Genomic DNA, 9,371 nt, shown 5'->3' on the forward strand with positions numbered 1-9,371 from the left:
TGAAAAGTGTCTGATGGAGGTTTCTTAATTAGGCTGTAATCTTTACATAGCTGGGACATTAAGGTATGTATGTGAATCTATAAAAAAACAAGTGAAACCTGTAATCGGGGTCTCTTGTTTCTTGTATGCAACATGAGATGAATGAGACACCATTGTTTTTGCTGCCCATTCAGTTATTGACCAAAGAATACAACGGCTTGTTTCACAAAACATTCTGTGATGTACATATCTGAACAGAGCATTGAAACCTGTCCATTTTAAGAGATACAAAGTTTAATTATATATGTGTAATACATGTGTAATATATTTTGGGTGTTCAACATAAACTACACTGAAAGTGCAAAACTGTTTGAAAATAAAAGGAGACTTGAAAATGCAAGAGCCTGAAAACATGTTTTAAGAGTTTGTTTTGATTAAAGTTCACAACTGAATAACAGTGCAAGAATAACTATCCTAACCCTTCAGTTCCTATATATTCCTCTTTATTAGCTGTTCTCTGCTGTTCAAGGAAGGCCTCAGGATAATTATATAGCATTTGGGGGCAAAGATACAACCAAGTAATCCAGCACTAGAGGACAAAATGGAGAAGATCTCCACAGCCACCATGTATTTTCCCTTAGTGCTCAGGTATGCTGGAACAAAGGACAACCAAACACTGCAAAACACCAACATGCTGAAAGTGATGAACTTGGCTTCATTGAAACTGTCTGGCAACTTCCTGGCTAGGAAAGCCACAGTGAAGCTGATACTGGCAAGAAATCCCAGGTATCCTAGAACACAATAAAACATTGTTATGGATCCCTCATTGCACTCCACTATGATTTCTTCAGCTATAGAGTCCATGTCCAAATCTGGAAATGGAGGAGTGGTACTGAGCCATACAGCACAAATATTAGTTTGGATAAAGGAGCAGCCGAGAAGAACAGTATTGGCCAAACCTTTCCCCACCCATTTCCTCATTCTTGATCCCGGTTTGGTGGCCATGAAAGCCACAACCACAGTTATCGTTTTTGCCAATATGGTAGAAACAGCCACTGAGAAAATGATGGCAAAAGAAATTTGTCTTAAGTAGCACGTTACTGCATTGGGCCGACCAATGAACAGCAAGGCACAAAGGAAGCAGAGCAATAGGGAGACTAGCTGACAATATGTAAGTTCCCGATTGTTGGCTTTGACGATGGGAGTATTCTTGTGCTTGATGAAAATTCCTAGCACCAAAGCTGTGATGAAAGAAGAAGACAAACTGAAAAAAACTGAACAGATTCCTAAAGCTTCTGTGAAAGAGAGGAAGTTTGGTCGCTTGGGGAGGCATTGATCTCTGTTTCTGTTTGGAAATTGATCTTTTGGGCACTGGAAACAGTTATCCATGTCTGAAAAACAGGGGGGGAAATCCCTCAATAATTAGTAATCAGAAAGACTGCATTCCCACCCCAAAAGTTATTTACATACTCCCTCTCTCTATATATATACAGTGGTACCTCTGGTTACATACTTAATTCGTTCCGGAGGTCCATTCTTAACCTGAAATTGTTCTTAACCTGAAGCACCACTTCAGGTTATGAAGTAGTGAAGCTCCCACTACTGCCGTGCCACCGCCGCACGATTTCTGTTCTCATCCTGAAACAAAGTTCTTAACCCGAGGCACTAGTTCTGGGTTAGCGGAGTCTGTAACCTGAAGCGTATGTAACCTGAAGCGTATGTAACCCGAGGTACAACTGTATTCTTCCTGAGTCCATGACACCAGTTTCATCTCAGAAATACTATAGCAAACTCTAATGCAAAAATGTCAACTGAGAGTGACTCTGTAGATGGCAAACCTATTGCAAGGTCAGGCAGGATGTATCCAGCTTAGGATACAGTGGATCTCTGGCTGTTTTCCTTTATTGCTCCCTTTATTGTATCTAGCATCCCTTTGGGGGACAGAACCTGAGCCTTATGGTGAAGGGAGTTGTACAGCCCTTAAGCATATGTAGGCAATTCACATCTTACACTTAGTATACTAATGTGATTGCAGCTTTGCGTGGATGGGGAATAATAAATAAATGGAGAGTGGAGACAAGTCACTCTCCCTTTATGTATTTTCTACACCCCACCCACCCACAGCTGCAATCATAGGCTTACTTGACTTTGAGAAGGCAATGTGTGGGCTTTGGCAACATACCAGAGCCCTTGCGCTGTGTTCCCAAAACTGGGTAAGTGAGGCACTGGACTTTGAGAAGGAGGCATAAAGGCTCTAGAAGTGTGATAGAGTCCTTGTGCCTCCTCTTCAAAGCCTGGTACCTCACTTACCAGTCTAGAGGAAGGCAGGGGTGAGGTCTCTATGACGCTGCTGGAGCCCTCATGCCACCTTCCCATAGACAGGTAAACAGCACTCCACCTTGCAGGGCATTCTTGGCTTTACTTATTTTTTTGTTTATGTGTGGACCACACAACCGAACCCTCATGTAAGAGGCAATACATATGTATAACAAAAACTCTACATCTTTTTCTCAAACACAAGCAGTTGATCCACTAGTTGTCTGTTTAGTCTATTCTTAGGACCGTTTCAACTTTAAAAAAAAAGATTTTTTTAAAAAGACCCTCCTAAGGTTCATGGTGTTCACTGCTAACATTGTAAATACCACTGTTCTTGAGCTGCAGATGATACATCAGAAATACATGTGTCAAAAAAGCTTGTTTGGGATATTTATTATCATTCCTCAGACTTATAAAATAATATTTATAACCTGATGGAATGAAAAAGAAGCAAAATTGATCAATTACTGCTACGATGGTTCTAATATTAATCAAATTCAAATCCTTTATTGCTTAGCTGGTGGAAGCATAATCAAATTGTACAACAGTACAGTAAAAATGGAAATAAATCACTATATATTTGATGTATGAGGCTTATTTTGAACATATAAGGTTTTGTGCTAACATACAGGGGTAAGAAGTCCGGTTGTTTATTCGATACATTTGTACTGTGTATAACAAATTATCAATTTGTGTTCTAACTGGATCATCACCATTCTTTTGGGAAAGATGAACCGGAGGCAGAAGAAAAATGAAGAAAAATTTATGCTCACGAAATTGAACATATTGTTTCCTACCCTTTTGGTCCGAAATCTTCCCATCTGGACATGGTACACAATCATAGCAACAGAATGGCTTCCCCTCTTTCTTTTTTCTGCTGTATCCAGGAAGGCAATTATCATTACACTTAGCAGTTGGCAGGATCTATCCACAAAAAGAGGAGAATAATTGCTCTGGTATCTAATCAATAAATTAATACTATGGTGTTTTAAATTAATACTATGGTGTTGCTTATCATGGGCCATGAGGTTTCTAAGGCTGCAGTTCTATTTACAAATTCCTGAGACACCTTGAACTAAATGGGACTTATATCTGAGTAGACATAGCTAAGTTTGCATTGCAAAAAAATCAGCTACTTTAAAGGAGTCAACCATTTTAAAGGAATGCTTTAAACAGAACATAACGGCTTTGAAAATAGTTATGATCTTATGATCGTTGTTAGCGCTCTTGACTGAGTTGCTCAGAAGCTGGGTGATTCTGAGCCTAGATTAACTAAGCAAACCACACTTGACTGTCACATTTGGAGTAGATGTCATAGTCATGAATCTCAGTAAGTAAATTCCAAGAAGTTTTAACCAGAGATGTTATCCTATAATGAAGGAACGTGAACCCAGTTCACTGAATTGTGAGCAATACTTTTGGCATAACATTTTGATACCTTTAAAATAAATTCCCTACAAGGAGGTTGTTGACTTCATACTCAGTAACAATGGGACTCACATTCTGAAGAAGCTTATCACATGCTGTATCACTATTAATAAGCTTCAGCATCCAAACAGTCCAATGAAAATACTCTACTGGTACAATTCTAAGGATCATTGAGTAGTGGCTCCTTTTGGAGCAAGTCATCCAATAAATGACAGTAGATATGCACAATCCCTCTCATTCAATTATTCCTTAATGAAGCACTATTATCTTGAAAAATACTGGAAATGATACTACAGTGGTACCTCGGGTTAAGTACTTAATTCATTCTGGAGGTCTGTTCTTAACCTGAAACTGTTCTTAACCTGAAGCACCACTTTAGCTAATGGGGCCTCGTGCTGCCACCGCGCTGCTGCTGCACGATTTCTGTTCTCATCCTGAAGCAAAGTTCTTAACCCGAGGTACTATTTCTGGGTTAGTGGAGTCTGTAACCTGAAGCGTATGTAACCTGAAGCGTATGTAACCTGAGGTACCACTGTACTTGTATCAATATAATTGCCTCCTTTTCCTCTTGGCCCAAACTGTTCCCACTGAAATTGCTGCTAAAACATAGAGGAAACGCAGTTGTTAGCAAGTAGTTTCAGTGCAAACAGCGTTGTGCACTTGACTAAGGCATGATACCACTGCCCATCAGCCAACAGAGAGTGTGGCTTGCTCAAGAAAAGGAACAGCTGGTAGCTGACTTTACAATCTTAACTGTTCCTTTGTAGCCACATCAGTCCCTGACCTGACATCACATCTGACATAATGTAGAATAGGTGTGGCATCATTAGTGAGGAATGGCTTCATGAGCAAAATTAGGTCTGCAAGCTAGAAGTTTTCTGATCCTGTAAATAGTGATAAAATAACAATAATATTAATTTCAATTAATAATATTTCCTTTATAAATCATTCTTCAGGTTCTCTCATAGGCATAACCAAGTATCTTTTTGTGAGAGAATTGGATACCAAAGACTATGCCCAACTAATATTTTCTCTTGTACCTTTATTTTTATCCTACCTGATTAAATGTCCTGTGCCATATGACAGCCCCTTCATTAATGGTGAATGTTTGACCCTGTGTTGTGTATGGATCCATCTCTCCCACTTTCACTCGTGAAAAAGATTGGTTTGGGAAGGTAACCCAGTTTATAATATCAAATCCCGCTGCCAATTCACCATTCTCATTTAAAGAAACAGTGTCTCCAGCACCATTGTTGAATGAGGTACTCCTTAGGAGAGAATGAAGCTAGAATGAAAAGTGGCAAAGGCAAAAACAAAACATCAAATTTGCAGATGACACCAAAATGGGAGGGATATCTAATGCTGCAGAAGGCAGGATCATGATTCAAAATGATTTTAACAGATTGGAGAACTAAGCCCAAACTAACAAAATGAATTTCTACAGAAGGGGATGCTCTGCCTACCATACCCACCTTTCAGGAGGCAGAAACACATTCCAGATCACCTAGGTCCAAAGGAGGTGTGAACAGATGGAGAAGATCCTGTCTTCTCTGCAAAGTGATAGATTGCTTAATAAGGAACAAAAAAAAAATCCTACTTTGTCCTAAAGTGACCACCCCAGCCACACTACAGGGAAGGTCAGTATGTGGAATGGCAAAAAGAAGAATGAGAGCAGGAGCATTCTGGGCCTAAATGCGCTCAGTTGCCCCACCCTCCGTGTTGTCATGCACAGGACACTGCATGTGGACGGCAATTTGTTCTTAAGGCAGATGGTTGCTGGGGCTTCAACCCCAGGCTGCAAAGCATGCCATGCAAAGCAAGATCAGAAGTGGAGTGGGAACTGGCTTAATAAAAGACTACCGCTTTATTAACTGGTTTTTAAAAATAGAGTTTTACTCTGGGAACAGCTCCAAGGAAAGGGAAAGTTGCCATAGTGTGTGCCTTTAAAAAAAAAAAAACCTGTTACAAAACAAGTATTTTTGTATTAGGAAAATGGAAAGATCACAGATACTCAACCCAAAATTATTAGGAATGTTCAGTGCCCTAACCAATGGCCCACTGATTTCAGTTCTTCTTTCTCCACTCCCACTTCCTCTAATGTCCATGAAAAAGCTATTAAACATTATTTAATAGCTGGGAGAGATCATCAGGGGGGTTGGGCTGGGTGTTCATCAGTATGCGGATGATATCCAGCTCTACCTCTCTTTCAATTCAGAACCAGTGAAGGCGGTGAAGATCCTGTTTGAGTGTCTGGAGGCGGTTGGAGGTTGGATGGCGGCTAACAGATTGAGGTTGAATCCTGACAAGACAGAAGTACTGTTCTTGGGGGACAGGAGGCGGGCAGGTGTGGAGGATTCCCTGGTCCTGAATGGGGTAACTGTGCTCCTGAAGGACCAGGTGCGCAGCCTGGGAGTCATTTTGGACTTGCAGCTGTCCATGGAGGCACAGGTCAAATCTGTGTCCAGGGCAGCTGTTTACCAGCTCCATCTGGTACGTAGGCTGAGACCCTATCTGTCTGCAGACTGTCTCGCCAGAGTGGTGCATGCTCTGGTTATCTCCCGCTTGGACTACTGCAATGCGCTCTATGTGGGGCTACCTTTGAAGGTGACTGGGAAACTACAACTAATCCAGAATGTGGCAGCTAGACTGGTGACTGGGAGTAGCTGCCGAGACCACATAACACTGCTATTAAAAGACCTACATTGGCTCCCAGTACGTTTCCGAGCACAATTCAAAGTATTGGTGCTGACCTTTAAAGCCCTAAACGGCCTCAGTCCTGTATGCCTGAAGGAGCGTCTCCACCCCCATCGTTCTACCCGGACATTGAGGTCCAGCTCTGAGGGCCTTCTGGCGGTTCCCTCACTGCGAGAAGCCAAGTTACAGGGAACAAGGGAGAGGGCCTTCTCAGTAGTGACGCCCTCCCTGTGGAACACCCTCCCACCAGATGTCAAAGAGAACAACAACTACCAGACTTTTAGAAGACATCTGAAGGCAGCCCTGTTTAGGGAAGCTTTTAATGTTTGATGCATTAGAGTATTTTAATATTTTTCTTTGGAAGCCGCCCAGAGTGGCTGGGGAAGCCCAGCCAGATGGGCGGGGTACAAATAAATTATTATTATTATTATTATTATTATTATTATTATTATTATTATTATTATTATACCACTTCATTTCAGAAATATTTACTTTGAGAATAGCTCATTCACTTATAAAATCTATCCCATCCAGCATATATCAGATGGCAAACATTACCCTCCTTATTCATACACTTAAAATGTAACTTTACAGAGATGTGTCCCTAGAAGACGCTTTCAGTGTCAACATGGCACTATGATACAAGCTCTTTTTCTTATTCTCTCTTAACAGATCTTTCTTCATTCATCAACCTATAGTGACATAGAATTCCTGAATCTTCATTAATTAGCATCAATAACTTTTGAGGGGAGTGGGAAATGAATTGACCTTCAACAGATTGATGACTTCTGCTGTGCTTTCAGGTGGCAGGTAAGGAAAGAGGTCTGGGAACAGGAGTGACCAGTGTATTCACGGAATAAGGAACATAGTACATGGATCTGAATTTCCTGAATTGTGTGTCATCACACAACAAACTACATATTATAGGAGAGCTAGTTTTCATACGAAAATTACCTGCCAAGGTTGCACTTCTGGAAGATCCAATCTACTTCTGTCCAACATTGCTCTGTGTTTTTGCCTGGATGAGTACATTTTCTGTAAACTATGTGCTATGGCATGAACTGCATTGTAGATGCTATAGCTTTGGCCAGTCATACTTATTTCAAAGAGAGTCCCTGGGAGACTGTTCAGCTTCTCTTCACCAGTGCAAGTTACTGATCTCATCTCTTCCTCCTTAGAATCAGGAAATGAGCAGTTGAATGCTTGCTGCCAGAAGATCCTCAAAAAATCATTGTCTTTGGACGTCTTAGCATGTAAGACCTGAAGGAATTTTCTGAAACCCAAGTCTTCATTTGAGTGTATTGCAAGAGATAATGAACCATGAAACACCTGTATGTCAAAAGCCCTGTGCATCACGTCAGCTGAGAAATCCCACTGGGCCGTTGTTATCCACACTTTACTGATGGATGTCACTTTTATATCTTTCAGCATTGCATATATAAGCATTACCCATGTCAAATATGTCATGACACCAGTTTCTGCATTTACTATCAATACATTGACTTCAGAATTGGATAGATAACTGGCCTTGTCCAGGATAGAGTCAAATGAACTCAATGTCTCTACAGCATGAGTTGTGGCTGGTATTTTTTCATTGAGGGCTGTGCAGATTCCATGCTTCAAAAGCATTGGCATTAAAGTCTGCAGAAATTTCTCTCCATTATCATTCTCCATTGTGAGGATCCCAACCCACGTCCATTGGAAATGAAGAAGAAGCTTGACAATCCCTGCATACTGATACTCTTCATTGGGCACCATCCGGTAGAATGGAGGGAGCTGGCTTTTATCATCCATCTCTGGAGCATTCACACAGTAGGCAATCTAAGCCAAATAAAAATTATACATTCATCAAAAAATAATCATACAATGACATTATGCAATTAGATTAATAATGTAATAGCACCGCATTTCCCCCTTCCTTAAGGGGATTAATTCAGTTCATTTTATGCTAAATGTCATACTTTCAGAAATTCATACTCTATCTTTTTGTTTGTGGCATGCAGGTGAAATGTCAATTAGTTTGTGTCAGGCTGCTGCCAGCAACTCCCACGGCTGGTTGCCAGGAACGTACAAAGACAGGGAAATGTTTCTTACCGTCCACTTTTGATTCAGTATTTACAGAGAGAGGCTATAGCACCCAGCCTTTAATAATAATAATAATAATAATAATAATAATAATAATAATAATAATAATTTATACCCTGCCCATCTGGCTGGGATTCCCCAGTCACTCTGGGGGGCTTCCAACAAAAGATTAAAAATATGTTAAAATGTGGATAATGGCATTGTCCCAAGTGAATCTCCACCCCCGTCTCTTCCATGTCCTCATTCGTCAATCACATAATCTCCTCTACAGGTGCTGATACAGTAAGTGCTCCCTGCCTTTGAGCTCTTTGCTCTCCTACTTTCAAGGATTGCTGGGTCCTGGGAGAGAGGGGTTCTGGAATGCTTTCTAAAGACACTGTGTCTGTCTGCTGTCACCCCTCCGGTGCTCCTCTCCTTCCTCCGCTCCCATTATTTCCCAACTTTCCCCCTCATCTGCCTCAGGGCTGTGACCTCGCTCAAACCCCTGTTGTAATTCTAAACTGTCTTCCTCCTCACTGGAAGGGTCAAGCTGCCAAGTCCCTGACAGTTTGCAGGTTTTCTATGTATCAACAATTGTGATTCTCTGCCATAGGAAGTAAGCACTTCATACACCTTCCCACATTGTCTTAGTTCCTAACACTACTTAGCAGTAAAAGCAGCAGTTATGCTACTAAGCTTGGCAAAAATTGAATATATGAACACATATGCTGCATATATGGAATAGCATGATAATAAATTGTCACAAGGACAGTTCAAAGTGCTGGTGCTTACCATTAGAGCCCTACATGGTTTGGATTAAGGATACTTGAGGGAGCATCTTCTAGCCCAGAGATAGGGAGTCTATGATCCTCCAGAATTGTTGCAATATA

At 41.0% G+C, this 9,371-nt stretch overlaps 1 protein-coding gene across 1 annotated transcript; it reads right to left on the minus strand.

Moving 5' to 3' along the window:
* Positions 1-468: 468 nt before the first annotated feature.
* On the minus strand, positions 469-8,091 carry LOC309516531 (vomeronasal type-2 receptor 26-like; the record flags this gene model as incomplete). The annotated part of the gene is made up of 4 exons (XM_082195293.1): positions 469-1,370; positions 3,093-3,219; positions 4,781-5,008; positions 7,372-8,091. 4 exons carry the CDS (start codon positions 8,089-8,091, stop codon positions 469-471), a joined length of 1,977 nt encoding a protein of 658 aa, XP_082051419.1.
* Between the last annotated feature and the right edge of the window lie 1,280 nt (positions 8,092-9,371).

The sequence above is a fragment of the Podarcis vaucheri genome (assembly GCF_965113315.1).
Source record: "Podarcis vaucheri genome assembly, chromosome: 13".
Lineage (NCBI taxonomy): Eukaryota > Metazoa > Chordata > Lepidosauria > Squamata > Lacertidae > Podarcis > Podarcis vaucheri.